The sequence below is a fragment of the Medicago sativa genome, chromosome 4 (genome assembly GCF_051527215.1).
Source record: "Medicago sativa cultivar Bolivia chromosome 4, Bolivia_mono, whole genome shotgun sequence".
Lineage (NCBI taxonomy): Eukaryota > Viridiplantae > Streptophyta > Magnoliopsida > Fabales > Fabaceae > Medicago > Medicago sativa.
The window spans coordinates 20,041,103-20,057,255 of NC_140752.1; the positions used below are offsets into that span (position 1 = coordinate 20,041,103).

At 32.9% G+C, this 16,153-nt stretch overlaps 1 protein-coding gene across 1 annotated transcript; it reads right to left on the reverse strand.

Moving 5' to 3' along the window:
- Nucleotides 1-1,472: 1,472 nt before the first annotated feature.
- On the reverse strand, nucleotides 1,473-5,748 carry BEN1 (NAD(P)-binding Rossmann-fold superfamily protein). Its single transcript, XM_085700463.1, has 4 exons — nucleotides 5,588-5,748; nucleotides 3,514-4,035; nucleotides 2,950-3,145; nucleotides 1,473-1,905 (listed from the first exon to the last, which is right to left on the reverse strand). Exons 1-4 carry the CDS (start codon nucleotides 5,712-5,714, stop codon nucleotides 1,761-1,763), a joined length of 990 nt encoding a protein of 329 aa, XP_085556589.1. The 5' UTR covers nucleotides 5,715-5,748; the 3' UTR covers nucleotides 1,473-1,760.
- Nucleotides 5,749-16,153: the final 10,405 nt, after the last annotated feature.

Genomic DNA, 16,153 nt, shown 5'->3' on the forward strand with positions numbered 1-16,153 from the left:
AGTATGACGTATGCTTTATACATGAAATACAAATTTGTGAGAATATGATTTTTTTTAATTGTATTTCCAAATAAATTGGTCAACCGAACCGATCCAACCCGAACAAAACCGATTAGTTTGGTTCGGTTCCTTTTTTGAAAAGAGTGAAAATCAAACCAAACTAAACCGATGAAGATTTCATCGGTTCAGACTTTTTTTTTGACTGAAAATCTATCCAAACCGAACCGTTACACCCCTACACATGTGTATTTTATTACTTGGCTAAATTGCATTTTTAACCTCTATACTTACACAAACCAACAATTTTTATCCTTAACACCGACGTTAACCTCGTTAAAATCAAGGGGGACGTCACTTGAGCAAAATGAGCTAAACTTGGGGCCAAAGGTGATATTTTGCAAATTTTGATGCAAAAAATGAAAATAGGGTTAATCAAAGGGCAAAAGTTTGTTATTTTATTTTATTTTATTTTTTAATGAATTTTTGTTTTATTTATTTGTAACATTCTAAATACTTTATTTTTCTGTAAAAAAAAAAGTTATGTACTTTTTTTATTTGTCCAAGTCCTTTATCTTTTAAAATGTGTAGACATATTTTATTAATTTTAAAATACCGAGTTGGCAAGCCATATATGATAATTATATTTTCTAAAAAATATTTTCTATTATAAATAAAGAAACTCATAATTTTTTTTGAACATCTTCCTTAAAAAAATTAAAAACATATATGTCTATTCAAATACACCTCGAAATAGTATACATCTTAGTGCTATATATTCACCTATTCTTCAAAACTCAAAAACCAAAATCTCCAAATTCTCAACATGAAGGTGAGAAAAACACAAGAAAGATGTTGAATTGTGTCGGCTTTCTTTGGTTTCTTTTTCTAAGTGTTTGGTACTGGTTAGAATCTAATGGTTCAGAGACTGACTCATAGTCTGAGTACAGCAGAATATAACAGACACAAAGATAAAAGAGACACAGCTAGAGAAAGAGCAGACACGAGCAATTTAGACTGGTTCCTCTAACAACACATGAGTAGTACAGCCCCCTTGCGCTTCCAAGGGATTTCACTATATTAATCTCACTATTACAATTGCTCAAGGACTCTTCCAAGAGACTTCCAATGCTTAAGGTCACTACCAAGAGACTTCCCTTGCTCAAGGACTCTTCAAAGAGACTTCCACTTGCTAAAGTACACTTGCAAGAGACTTCTAATGCTCAAAGACTCTTCCAAGAGACTTCCAATGCTCAGGGTCACTACCGAGAGACTTCCCTTACTCAAGGACAACCCCAAGAGACTTCTATTGCTCAAGCACGCAGACAATTTCTACTGTTACTTGCCACCAAAGAACAAAAGTGAATGAATTTAAAATAATAGAGGATGAATAAAAAAATTATATGAACAAAAGTTCATCTTAATGTTGTGACTTTTAAGGGATCCATACTAGTAATCTAAAATTAGAATGCAAATTAGAATAAAATCATTAAATTAAATTAGATCATTAAGTTTTTTTGCTGACAGAATTAGATCATTACAAAAAAAAATGAAATTATAAACTAACAATAAAACAAGCTCAAATAAAACAAGCTCAAATTGAAAACCCAAAATACCAAAGCAAAATATTAAATATCAAACAAATTGAATATCCTATTCTATATAAGTCGGAAATATTATGCGTATTTTCTTGTTCTTCAATTATCATAATAAATTTCCACTAAAAAAATTATCATGATAAATCTCATGATCCCATAGATGAACTAAAGAATGCCCTTCTCTTCACAGCATTGTATGGCTCCATCATACATATCTTTGACGCTGTACTTAAATTTGAACCCAGCATCCAGGAGCTTTTTTGATGATAGATCACTAAACTTTTTATCACCATTTTTTGTCTTCATTGAACTGCAAAATAATCACCCAAAAATTAGGCTAGGCTTTTTTTTCAGTATATATAAAAACAATCATATATGTAGAAAATAAGTGAATTAGAACAAATCTAAATAATGTATCTTTGGTTAGATTGGTAAATTATGATAAACCACCATAATTTTGTTAAAAACTACGCTTCAAAGCTTTGAAAATTCATGATGTCCACTATGATTTTGTCGAAGTCATTGTCAATTCAAACATAAACTTTGTTCTTAAAATCATAGAACGTTTTCAACTTGGTCTATAAAACTAAATGAGATTTTAAATAATTCATAAATTGAAAATTTCTTAGTCATATCATATATATTAGGCTAAAATATGGTATTGGTCCCTGCAAAATAGGCCAGTTTTGGTTTTAGTCCCTGCAATTTTTTTTATAGTTTTTGGTCCCTGCAAAAATAGGTCAGTTTTGGTTTTAGTCCCTGCAATTTTTTTTTATAGTTTTTGGTCCCTGCAAAAATTTGTGTTTTTGGAAATAGTCCCTAACCCCAGTTATGTGATGATTTGTCACTTTTATAAATTAAAAAATTATTATTGTATCTGTTTTATTATTATTTTTTAATTAAAAAATAATTATTGTTATATAAATTATAAAAAAATTATATTCTTTTTATTAAGTAAGCACATATGCCACATATGCACAAAAGTGACAAATCATCACATAATTGGGGTCATGGACTATTTCCAAAAACAAAAATTTTTGCAGGGACCAAAAACTATAAAAAAAAATTTGCAGGGACTAAAACCAAAACTGACCTATTTTTGCAGGGACCAAAAACTATAAAAAAAAATTGCAGGGACTAAAACCAAAACTGGCCTGTATTTGCAGGGACCAAAAACTATAAAAAAAATTGCAGGGACTAAAACCAAAACTGGCCTATTTTGCAGGGACCAATACCATATTTTAGCCTATATATTAATTAAGTCATTGCCAAAAAATACATTGTGTAGACTAATTTGACGGAGTTTACAATTCCATGGTCTAAATTAGTAAAAAAAAAAAAATATGAAACTTACTTTGGTATTGTTATGGTATACCCTGGATATCTTTGACAAAGCAATTCATACAATTGATGAAATGATATTCTGTCTGAGGAACAAATAAACCTTCCATTAACATTTTCACACTCAAACAGAAATATAAGTGCACGAGTGGCATCATCTGTGTGCACCATGTATGAGTTGGTGAGATACTTGTATCTATCTTGGTCTCCTGTAATAAACATAGCACATATGAAATATACATCAGAAATTACTTTGTATTACACATATATATCTCAAATATTAGAATTGGAGAGTTAATATATTATCCTTTGCTATAAGTTTTAGGAACTCTTTTACCCCTATTTAATAATATTTTGCCTATAATAAATAAAGAAATAAATAGCTTGCAAATAAAAAAAAATGTATATAATATTTTTTTTGTGTAAATCGGGTATTTTCCGCACGCGCAACCCAAATGGATGACAAACTCTTCCGAAGAGTTTTAACGCTCTTGTATGCTCAAGACTAGGTTCGAACCTAGGACCTTAGGTAAAAAAAATGTATATAATATGAAGAGAGAGAAAATGAAATACATACCAAAGATCATGGCGAGTGCTATATAAACAGATGAAGGTATATTAGGGCAAATAAAGGGACCAACAACCAAAGGAAGAACCAAACTAACAACCTTCAATTCATTCACTTTTCCAAACTCCAAAACACTCTTTTCAGTCATAATTTTAGACACCAAATAAGAAGATCCAACAAGGTTACTACTTTTACAAATATCAATATCACTCCAAACATCTTCATCCACCACATCAAGATTCTTATCATTGAACAAAACCGTTGCTGCACTAGAAGTGTAAACCACTTTTTTCACTGTCTTTGATTCTAAACATGCTTTCAAAATTCCTAGGGTTCCTTCCACTGCTCTTTTTGTCACCTTTTCTTCTGGCTCTTGGTTTTGCACATCCATTGGGTGTGCTAGATGGAAAACTCCAATGCAACCTTGTATTGCTTTTTCAAAACTACTTGAATCATCAAGGTCAGCATGGAAGATCGTTAGCTTCTTTGATGCTTCTGGTAAGTTTGTAAGATAGCTCAAGTCTTTCTTTTCTATTAAAAGTAAAAAAAAAAAAAAAAATCAGTGTTAAATTATTTTTCTACACAGTGAGTGTGTATTACAATTTTTACTACTATAGTATTGAGCTAGATATTGATAGAATTTTTCAATTTTCGAAGAAAAAAATTATAGTAGCAATTCCTTCAGGGACATCCGATGAAATTGGGACATTACAGAAAGAAAAAAAATTATAGTAGCAATGAAACACATATATGAAAACAAAGTGTTGGACCCTAAACCACATAAGATGACATGTTTCTTATGAGGTGGCCTGTAATGGGCTAGTAACTTTGAGCCGCCGCACACTCCCAGATCACAAGCCAATATCACCAGGACAACCCAAGTGAGTTTTCACTCTCTTGTATTCTTATTCTCTCTATTGGTTTCTTTTTTTCTTCGTACTCTACATAAATTCGTAAAATCAAATTTTTTAAAGAGTTATTCAAACTTGAACATCATATTTTTATGTCATAATAATCAATGGGTCGCAACTATTTTTTAAAGAGTTATTCAAACTTGAACATCATATTCAAACTTGATTATAATTTTTCGTAATATCAAAAGATCGTGAAATAATTTGCAAGTATGTGACCACACTTTAAATTATCCAATTTTTTACTGGTTGAGTAGCATTGCATATATGGTTTCAATATCTAAGACATTACCAAAATGGTCAAATATTAGTCTAAGTAAAGATGAAGGCTAATTTGAAACTGCTATCTAATGTCACACTTGTAAGTTTTACACAATTTCGTCATTCTTCCTGGAAATACACAAAGATGATGATGAAAATAAAACAAGAACAATTTAGATTCTCTATGTACAAATATACAAATTAAAGTAAGAATAAAAAGAAGGTAGTATCTTTAATTTGTTGTAGGGCCGCCCAACCATAAAGTTAGACAAACCCTTTTCAAGGATATGGTCCAACTCACACTTAAACTTTTTGTTTGAGTTTGAGGAAAAGGGCAATTTTAAGCAGGAAGAAGGAAAAAGGACGATGATTTTTGAGAGAAAACTTAAGACCAATATTTGTAAGATGAAAAAAATTGAAGAATAATTCAAAATCTTCTAAAACAATCCAAACTCTCAATTCATATTTTGAGTTTTTCGAATTGTGAGTTTGAGATAAGAAAAAGTGCGAAGAAGAAGAAAGAGAAACGAGAATCTTTCATCTCTCTGAAAGAGTATTTTTGAGAGAAAGTACTTATAATCAATCTTTCAAAGCACTCTTAAATCATTCAAAATCTCAATTCATTTTTCGAATAAAAATAAATTCTCATACAAGGTGGTGGTCAACCCTTCCATTTCTTTTTCTCATCAAGCCCTTTCCTCCCTCAACAATTATAAAGATCCCAAACAAAACATCAACTCCTTACATAATTCACTAATTTATGAATTCACCTCAATTTTGATAACTAACAAAGATTATCTCCTAAAGTCTCTCTTAGCTTTAGTTATATCATCACCAATTAAACAAAAGAATAGCAAATATAGAAGAAAATATTATTGCTTAATTTCCAAGAAAATGAACGTTATATATACCTTTAACATGGTGTGATCTAACGGTGGCATGAACTGCGTAACCATGTTGAAGAAGCCTCATAATCAGCCATGATGCCACATACCCCGTTGCTCCTGTCACACAAATTGCACCTTTATCGTTTTCCATTTCTCTCTTGCTATTTCAATCTCTACCTTCTCTCAATGTATTCTTGTGTAAGTGGTAATATTTATACACAAGTTCAATTCAATGATGTTAATTATTAGCCAACTTAATATAATTAAATTGTTGATGTACTTACTAATTAATTAATTAATTAATTAAAATATGCTTTTGTTTTTTTTCTTTTATATTGCAATATTCATTTGTTTTGTTTATTGATTGATTGTCATGTTTTGTTTAAAAATGTCTTGTAAGTGGGCACAAATAGTAAAAGGTTGCAAAAACATTTAATATGTTGGAGAGTAGGTTCGACTTTGCAATACAACTTTTTTTTTCCACACTTAGTGAATTTTACCATTAGACTCTAAGTAAACAAATGTATTTTGTTTGAAAAGTTGATGTTGATAGATTAGAGTGACCAATATTATTTCTTTAAATTTGAAAAGAATAATATTTGTATTTGTGTTTGATCCATGCAAATCACTTATAATTTGAGCTGTGACTAATTAAATTATGGGTTAAATATGTTTTTACACATTTATGCACAATTTCATTAAAAAATACAAAAATTAAATTAAAAATGGGACCAAAAGTAGTGATTAAAAATTTTATAGGGACTAAATGTTGACGGAAAATTTTAGAGTGACTAAAACAAAAAGTTGACATATTTATAGGGACCAAAAACATATTTAACCCTTAAATTATTATAAAATCGGATTATAATGTGAATAATGGTTCCACTTATAAAATCGTGTTAAGGTCATAATTTTATATAGTCAACACATATTTTGCAATAAATTATAACAAAGAAAGATATTCCTCTCATAATAAGGTTGACCTCTCCAAGTAAATATTTTTATATATGCATGGCGGCTAAAGATCGAACCTTCGATTTTATAAGAGAAAAAGATCGAACCTTCAATTAAATGATTAAGTGACTCAAGTATCAATAACCACTTGTAGTACATTATGCTTTTTTAATAGATGTAGTACATACATGATGTTGATAACTTATATATTTTTTGGTCAATATTATATATAATTAATATAGTGAATATACATGCTAAATATTCAATTACCGTAAACAGCATATTCTAAGGCGTTGGTCGAGCATTCTTCATAGTATTCACATGCCATTCCAGCTATTTAAGCTTCATTGTCAATTAATGTATGGTATTGCATTGCATTGCATTGCTATCTAGCTGTACATTATATGTTACCACTTTTGAATGAATAAGCAATATTGAGTTGTTTCTCCAATTGCGTCACGCAACTTTTATTAAATTTTAATTTTTCCGTTAATGCTGTCATGTTTTAAATACGACTATGTTCTATAATTAAAAATATCCAAGTGTTTAAAATTTCAACTAGGTTTTGTTTTTTTTGTCTCCATTGCAAATTGCAAGGTAAGATAAACGTCTAAAATTCATAAAATAAGTGAGATGTACGTCTGAAAATTGTAATATAACTCTATTTAATGATTCTCTCGAAAAAAAAAAACTCTATTTAATGATAATGCCAGCATCAAATTAAAAGGGAAATGTAAGTTTTTATTTTTATTCAAGGGAAATACTTTTTTTTTTGACAAGAAATGTTCAAGGGAAATACTTATAAGTTAAGTCTTTTATAATCAAGGAGTTTAACAAATCATCACGATTTAAGCATTTCCATCAATCCGAGTTACAGCTATTTGTTTTTTTTTTCGTTTTGGTTAACTTAATAGTTTTTGGTAGAAAAGCGTATTATTAATTTGAGAGGTGGGATCAACCAGGGGCGGACCTAGACTTTCGATATTAGTGTGGTTAAAATATCAAAGAAACTATATATATTAACCAAACGTACTTATGACACATTAAGCACATCAACAAAAATGGCTAAGGCTTCACACTTTTACCAATGTGACACGCTGATTGTTAATGCATTATCAACCGCTAGGCCGAGTGAAAGCACATGCAAAACATACAACATATATTATATATAATGGATTATTTAAGTCTAGTATACAAAAAAAAAAAATTAGGCTGCAATGGTGTGGCAACATCCACACCATGCCTTATGGTCGGTCCCCGCCCCTGAGATCAATGCAATCACTAAAAAACTATTTACCGCACAAGATGTGCAGTAGATAAGAAGTTACAAAGTCAAACTCAGACTACATAAAAGCCAATAAAAATACAACCCAACACCCAAATAAGATGACCACAATGAAGAAACCAAAATTTTCAAGCACCTTTAGGATGAGTGTCATTGATGAAAATCAAAATTGGATCCTTTCATGTGAGATTCAAACCAACGTCATTAGATAAGGCACAAGAAATCCCCAAGCAAAATAAGACATCATACCACACTTCTCCAAACAAGGGACAATGAAAAAAATAAGGGACCTCTAAAAAAAATGACAAAGTGACTCATTCCCACACTTTTTTATGAAGAAAATGGGCCAAACCCTACAGAAATAAATTAAATTACCACTAAGAGAGCTGCTTTCACCCTTCTTAATACCCCATGATTTAGCTTTAAGAGTCGATCGAGGCTAGAGCTCCTAAGTAGATCTTGCTAATTGAGAAAGCACCCAAATGATCTCTCTAATTACCCTTTCACAAGGAAACTGTTGGGCCAATAATAGAATAGGTACCATCACAGTTGACATTAATCCAACCTTCATTAAGTTGACTCCAACACTCGTTGTATGAATTTGCAAGTTACCTATCTTGCCAAAACCATTATTTTCATCACTAATATACCACAATTCTTGGTTAGCGACTAGCCCCCCCCCCCCCCCCCCCCCCGCTCTTGTATGATTTTAGTGTGCTTTATTTAACTTCATCAACGAATCAATTTGGAGTTGTTTTTATTTTGTCTTTTATACCCCATTCTTTCAAGATTTCTACTCTTCCCCCTGCGTTTTTCGCTCGCATCCAGCTGAAATTCCAAAAATACCCCTGCGTTACTCAACTAACGCAAGTGTAAAAAATTGCGCCAGTTAAGTTACGTTGCGTGACTTAAGTCACGCATAGTGACTTAACTCATTTTTTTTAAAAAAAATTTATTTACTATATTCAAATTATTTTATTTACTTTATTCTAATTTTTTTTCACTTTATTCTAATATTTTTATTTTCTAATTTATTTGTTCACTTTATTCTAATTTATTTATTTTGCTAAATTATTTGTTCACTTTACTCTAATTTATTTACTTTATTAAAATTAATTTATTTACGTATTTACTTTATTCAAATTCATTTATTAAAATTAATTATTTACATATTTACTTTATTCTACTTTATTTAAGAACTTACAATAAATATTGATTCGATTTTATTCATTAAATACAAAATTAGAAAATAAAAGCAAAAATAAATAAAAAGGAATGAACAAAATTGAGGCATATAACAATATCTCATTTTATTAATAGAATTCATACAATACAATAATTGATACAATAATTGATTTGAATTCACTAAATCTACTTATTTTCTTTTTACCCTCTTGGGGTAAAATAGTGAGCAGCCTTCTTGGGGAAAATACGTCATCAACTCTTGGGATAAATTTAAATCTGGTTTTTTTTATACCCCAAGAAGATTCTTTTTACCCACGATAAAAAGTTTATGGGGTAAAAATAAAAAGCAGATTTAAACTTATCCCAAGGGTTGATCGCTTCCCCAAGTCGGCTACTCACTATTTTACCCCGAAGAAGTCTGATCACTTTTGCCTAAAGAGACTAAGAGAATATTGAAAAAGAAAGAGAGAGAGAGAGAGAGAGAGAGAGAGAGAGAGAGAGAGAGAGAGAGAGGAGAGGGAGGGAGGGAGAGAGAGAGAGAGAGAGAGAGAGAGAGAAATAGAGTGAGAGAGTGGGGGGGGAGTGATATGGTGTGAGGAAATAGGGAAGTATGGAGGGGTATTTATAAGTGGGTATGGTAGTATAGGTTGCAAATACCATTAATGTGGTAAAAAAACGTGTATAATGGGTAAAAAACTTGTAGATTGAATGTTGAAAAACTGACCAAAGACCAAAAAATGTTTGTTCTTCAGCTCTGACCACCGGCCAACGTGCGTGAGTTAACTCGCGCACATGCCAGTGGTGCGTGACTTAACTCACGCAGAGGTATAATAGGAAATCATGTTGGGCGTGAGCAAAAAGTGCAGGGGGAAGAGCATAAATCTTCTTTCAAATTATTTCATGTTCTTAAAAGTGATGCTAATTGTAGTTTTGGGCCTTTGAAGCCCACTTTATTAAGAGTCCATTTTTTAAGACTATTACTTTTTCTACCATCTGAGGTTCTCGCGCGCCCTTTTTTTCTTCTTTAAACTATCATTTGTTAGGATTTCGGATTATGAAATCCAAACTCGACCTATATAGAACTCGAAATCAGAAAACTTCCTCATTTCTACAGTTTTTACAGTTGCCCTAAAACTTCTCTTTCCTCTCTCCCACCCCAAAATCTGAAAACCACTCGTTGGGTCAATCTTAAAGGTTTTTTTTCTTCTCAAAATCATCACATTGCAAGCTTCATCTAACATTAAACTCAAGGTAAGGTCTCAATCCCTCGGTTTGTCATTGTTGGGTTCATATGTTTTTTCTAAGCCGCTAAACTGGTTCGGCTTATAAAATCCGAACAAGGTTGTTGTTTGTTCGAATTTTACAAGTCGAAGTTTATCAATGCCAGTTTCTGTTTTTGGCAGTTTTGTGGATTTTTTTTTATAATTGTATGTATATGTGATTTTGCATGTTTCATATATGGATCGTATTAGAAATAAAAAACAAGTCATGCATGCTTCTGTTAGGCGAGAGCAGATGATGATGAATGAAGCGGAGGGGAGAGTGGGTAAGCGCAGGGGCCGCCTTGCTAATTACTCTGAAATATCTCAGGTGAACGATCATGAACCCCCAACACGAGCAACACCAGATGTAGGAGGAGGAGCAGGTGGAGGGTAATAATGAGCATCAATAGGAGGAGGTGGAGGTGGAATCAGAGCAACTAGATAACTATCATGATGGCCTACATAGTTTGTTTGTGTTAGCCATGTACCATGTTCATGTGGCTAGGAGAATGTTTGATGAAGTAGTAAGATTCTACATCTTTAATTTTTTGTGTTATGATTACAATGTAAACTGAATGCTTTGTTTTTGTTTAATTTATGTTAATTGATGTTAATTTTATTGCTTTTAATTTTTGCAGTGATGTGGCAATTTAAAGTGCATAAACAACGGGAAAAAGCTAGTGGTTATACATGATAATCAAAATAAGGCTCATATGCAAAAGCAATGGTTCAAAGATTCCTTAAGAGACACTGGTCTTTAATGGCTATAGGATGTCAGTTATGGCATTCTTAACCATGACTTGCTTTCCACTTTTGTTGAGAGATGACACGACGAGACCTCTAGCTTCCATATTCCAATGAGGGAGATGAGAGTGACACTTGATGATGTATCATGTTTGTTGTATCTCCCCAACCAAGGAACGCTCCTAGACCGCAATGGTTCATTTCCCAAGTCTGATGCAGTAGATTTGATGGTGGACCTGTTAGGGGCTGACGTGATTGGGGCTTAAGAGCTAGTGCGAAACACAAGTGGTGTTCATGCATGTTTTGGTTGGTTAAGGGATAAGAGGCACCTGATGCTGAGGAGGCTGGTGGTGGTGCAAATATGCAGCAGAAGCGGGATCAGGCTGTATGCATCAATATGCTCTACTTGGTGGGTATCACGCTCTTCATTGACAAGAGCGCGACATGTATTGATGTGGCATATCTAATAGACTTAAGAGACTTGGAATTGGTTTCAAATTATGCATGGGGAGCGGCTTCCCTAGCTCACTTATACATGGAGCTTAACAATGGCTCCCATTATAAGAAGTGACATCTAACATGATACTTAACTTTGTTACTGGTACAAATAATAATCGATTTCTTGTTTATGCACTTGTATGTTCATGTTTTTTATACTCGTACTTACATGTTGTTAAATTTGCAGGCTTGGATATTTCGTCACTTTTAGAAAATATGGGCTAGGGATTATTGGGATGGATACCGGGACGATCTACATCAACGTGTCATGATTTGTGTAGCACTAAAGGTTCATTCTACCCCAAATCCTATAAGAGCGCCTCTAGATCAACTAGATCTTATGGGTGTTAACTTGAATCCGTACTGTCATCATCGCCAAATATGTCTATTCGACCCGATCAGTCTTTACTCTGGATGGCTCATATACGGACCTCGTAGGGTTCGATATCTATTGGAGTGGATGTTGCACCAATTTGGTTATGTCTAAACCATTCCCATACATCCACATGACACGTCATCCAACGTAATGTCATTTTCTTAATCGGAAGATCGAAGCTAGGCGTCTCCTCGTGCCATCTCTTAACAAATGCAGACATCGTGCCAAGATCAATAATGTTTATAGGTGACATCTTTTAGCAGTAAAGACCACTAGATTTTATGGCATCTCTGAACTATTTCTCTTTCATCCTTAGGAAGTGTGCTAAAGGGATGGGAGGAGGGGGGATGACGTTTTTTGTTTTTCAAAAGCTTTTACAAAAGCGTGGATTACCAAAAGTATCACTGTTGAATTTGTGCATGATGATGATAAAAAAAATTAAGACAGTGTATTACTAATAAGATTCAAATCTAAACTAAGAAGTTCAAATAATGAATCTCATGGGTCAAATTGATAATCAATGTACATACATTCAAATTGCAAAACTAAACAATCTTAAACCAAACGTATTAATAACAAATCACACTAACAACTAATGAACACAATGTATATGAATCAATTCCTTAAAGCTTACTTTCAACTTGATTGTGATGAAATTGAATTTAAAAGAATCTCAATTGAAGTAATTGAGACGTTAAGTAAACAAAAGAATTAACAATCAATTCAAGATAACTTCAATAAATGAAAACATATATAAAAATAAAGCAGAAATCTAAAAAGATAAGGAAGAGAAGAACACCATGATTTATAGAGGTTCCCCCATTTCGTCCTCGCTTCGGGGTACGTCTTCTCTTCTTGATAGAAAAGTCTTTATCACGGTCTTCCACTATGATGAAAAATGTTTAGAAATTGTTGTGATTACAAAAGATTTCATCAATTCCCTAATCTTCAATCCTAAGAAACCGCGTTATGACCAATCTTCAAGTCCTATTGAAATTGGAGAGCCTCTAGGTCTTCGAAACTCAAGCTTCCATGCAATCCCTTGAATTTCTTCCTGTGAATTTGTCTTTGTTATGTCTGAAGCTTTGATCTCCTTAAATCTTTGAGAAGATTAGAAACAGCCCCCACAATTCCCCTTGGATGTGAAAAGAGATCATTCTTTTCCTTTAGACCATTGATCCTCAATCAAGTTCCTTGAAAGAAACCAATATACAACTCATATAACACCCTAGCAATATATGCCTCAATTTCTACAAAGATCTTAGAAAAAATGTTTAATCTCAAGAACAAGTAGAGAGAGGGTTGGAGACTCAAGAGTGATATTTTCAAATTGATTCAATGAGTTGGAAGGTGTGTGTGTGTGTGTGTGTGTGTGTGTGTGTGTCTATAGCTATATATAGACACGAGTGATAAGTGCAATTTTTGTGGCAACACTAACAACATGATTCGAATCATAGTATGTGTGAATCGATTCAGATACGTGAAAATAGGAAAATCTGAAGTTATGAAGATTGACACGATTCAAAGAACATATGAATCAAATCAAGGGGTTTCCAGATGAATATTGATACGAATCAGGATAGTCCAGGCAAGGGTGTGAATCGAATCAATGATTCCCGGATGAAGATTGATACAAATCAAAGAAAAGTGATACGATTCACCAGGCAAATCACAAGACCAGAGAACACAAATGAATTGATTCAGAGTTTTTGAAAATATCGTGAATCAAATCAGGATGAAACGAATCATAGTATACATGATACATATCATATTTTCATGAACACAAAGGGAGAAGAACAAATGATATCAATGATCCGAATCTTGAATCGATTCAAAGGCCATGACAAGGAGTTTTGGGAAAAACTTGACACATAAGACACTTTGAAGAAACCTAAGATCATTGATGGTTTGCTGCTTTAACATATACTAATTGTTGAGGCAAAATCCCTAATTAATTTTAAATATAATAAACTTTAATGATTAAGGATTAAATGGACTTTGATTAATTCCTTGGTATTTAACTTGTGCTCTTGAGTGTTTTATTAAGACAGGAACAAGATTTATATCATACCAAGATACAAAAAATCAAAGGACATTGAATTCATGAACTAACTCTGAAGATCAGAAAGTTAGTTTAGAATGTTGATCAGTGAGTTGATCAGAACGTTCTGATTAAAGTCCAGAAGGGTGTTCATAAGTAAACCCAGATTCATCAAGAACGTGAAGAACATGCAAGTACACTTGACATGAATAAAAGGTCCAGAAAAGTACATCTGCATGGATCTATCAACAATAATGGCATAAACAAGAAACTATGTCAAAAGGATCTTTAATGTTCATTCAAGACTATGAACATTAAAGTAACTAGGAATATTCCAATGAGAATATTATCGTAGATGTTGCATTCACTGCACTTCAGTTATGTCTTTACTATTAGGATTGATTACATTAAAAGTAAGTCTTACAAATCATCCTAAAGTAAGAACAAATAGAACATTCTGATGGTCAGAATGTTCATCTATGCGCATGCTTCCAGCTATGAACAGTGTAGTTGTTGAAAAGTTAGCAAGCAAAGCAAAAGGAGATCTTGCATCAGAGATAACCTGTCCTCTTAACTGAATCCAGCAAATCTCCTAGAAGCGTGGGCATGAAGATGCAGATCCACTATCCCCTCTCTCCTGCACAAAGTCCAAGACAGATTTGGTAACTTTATCCCACTTCATTCAGCAACTTTTGATGCATATAGAGAAGTAACTTTTTAAGGATAAAACCTAAACAAATCTTATGTCACGCATGGGACCAACCCAGAAACTCATCAAACATTCATCATTGATGAACCCAGATGAAGAACATCATGAATATCAAACATTCTGATGAAGAACACAGCAACATTCTGATGTTTATCCTGTGAACACAACAACATTCTGATGGTCAGAATGTTCACCCAGATTTTCAAGTAAAAGCTTGTGGGGCTCAGGACACGTGGCATAACACCATTGGTCACCTTACAACGGCTATATGAGCCCAAAAACTCTATAAATAGAGATCAAAGGCTCAACATTACTTGCACCATTGCAAAGCATACAAGAAAACAAATTGATTTTGTTTGAAGCTCTTGCAAACTGAAATTGATCAATCTCTAAGGCTTTTGTTTACTTAGTGCACATCAATACTCTTTGTTATCTCTTGCAAAGATAAATTCTCTTCCTCCTCTTCTGTTTGATTCTCAAACATTCAAACTTCTCACAAATTGTAATTAAAGTCTCATCTAGCTTTAGGGGTACTAAAGTGTTAGTTTGAGCTAAGGTTGTAAAAGTCTAAGTGGTTAACTTAGTAACAAGGTGCAAGCCTGCTGAAGCTTAGAGAATACAGATTGTGTAATTGTTCAGGTGAACAAAGATTGTAAGGTGCAGGATTTGAGAGGTTATCTCAAGCATCATATTGGAAACTCTCACAAGACTGTGATGAGTGGACTAACCCACATTGGGGGAACCACTATAATTTCTGTGTGTTGATTCTCTCTTCCATATACTCTTTACTTATTGCAAACACTAACACACACATATACATTTACTTTGTTAAACTGTTTTTACACTCAGACATCAGAACGTTCTGAAGTCTGTTATTAACTTAATCATTCTAAGTTTCAACTCGAGAATTAATTTTTAAGTTACAGGATAATTTTTAAAGGGTCACAATTCAACCCCCCCCCCCCCCCCCCCTCTCCTTGTGACCATTTTTTCTACTTCACTAATTACTATGAACATGTAAACAATAAACATCAACAAAAACACTTAATACCTAATCTAATCAAACATCATCAAAACAACTCCCAAACCAAGGGCAACTTCAATCTCCCTCTTTTTGAGGATGTCAACCCAATGTTGATGATGTTGACACTTAGCTCCCCCTGAAACTTAGCATACATGCAAAAAGGCAAAAATAACTACATACATATGCAATCATATCATATAAACAAACAACACTTAGGCCAACAACTTAAGGTTAAGTATATGTATATGTACATCGACATAATTTCTCCCCCTTTGACAACTTCAAAAAGTGATAAATGACTATGTAAACATTTGACAAAAGATAGTAGAAGAAGATAGGAACATACAATTATGCAATCACAATGAAATACAAGTATGTATGCAAGATGGGCACAATGACAGAGATAGGGCATGCATGAAGACACTAATAAATATGCAATGCATAGAAAAAAATCTAGTTAAAGAGTTATATTGAGAATGGAATCAAGTTCTTACCAACCGAGAGACTTGAAA

What these genes read in the sequence shown, in the direction of transcription:
- BEN1 (XM_085700463.1), bottom strand. Translation starts at nt 5,714, where the DNA reads ATGGAAAACGATAAAGGTGCAATTTGTGTGACAGGAGCAACGGGGTAT. An exon ending in TAGATCACACCATGTTAAAG is followed by an intron (nt 4,036 to 5,587) that starts GTATATATAACG and finishes TACTTTTAATAG; the next exon opens with AAAAGAAAGACTTGAGCTAT. An exon ending in AGCACTCGCCATGATCTTTG is followed by an intron (nt 3,146 to 3,513) that starts GTATGTATTTCA and finishes TGTTTATTACAG; the next exon opens with GAGACCAAGATAGATACAAG.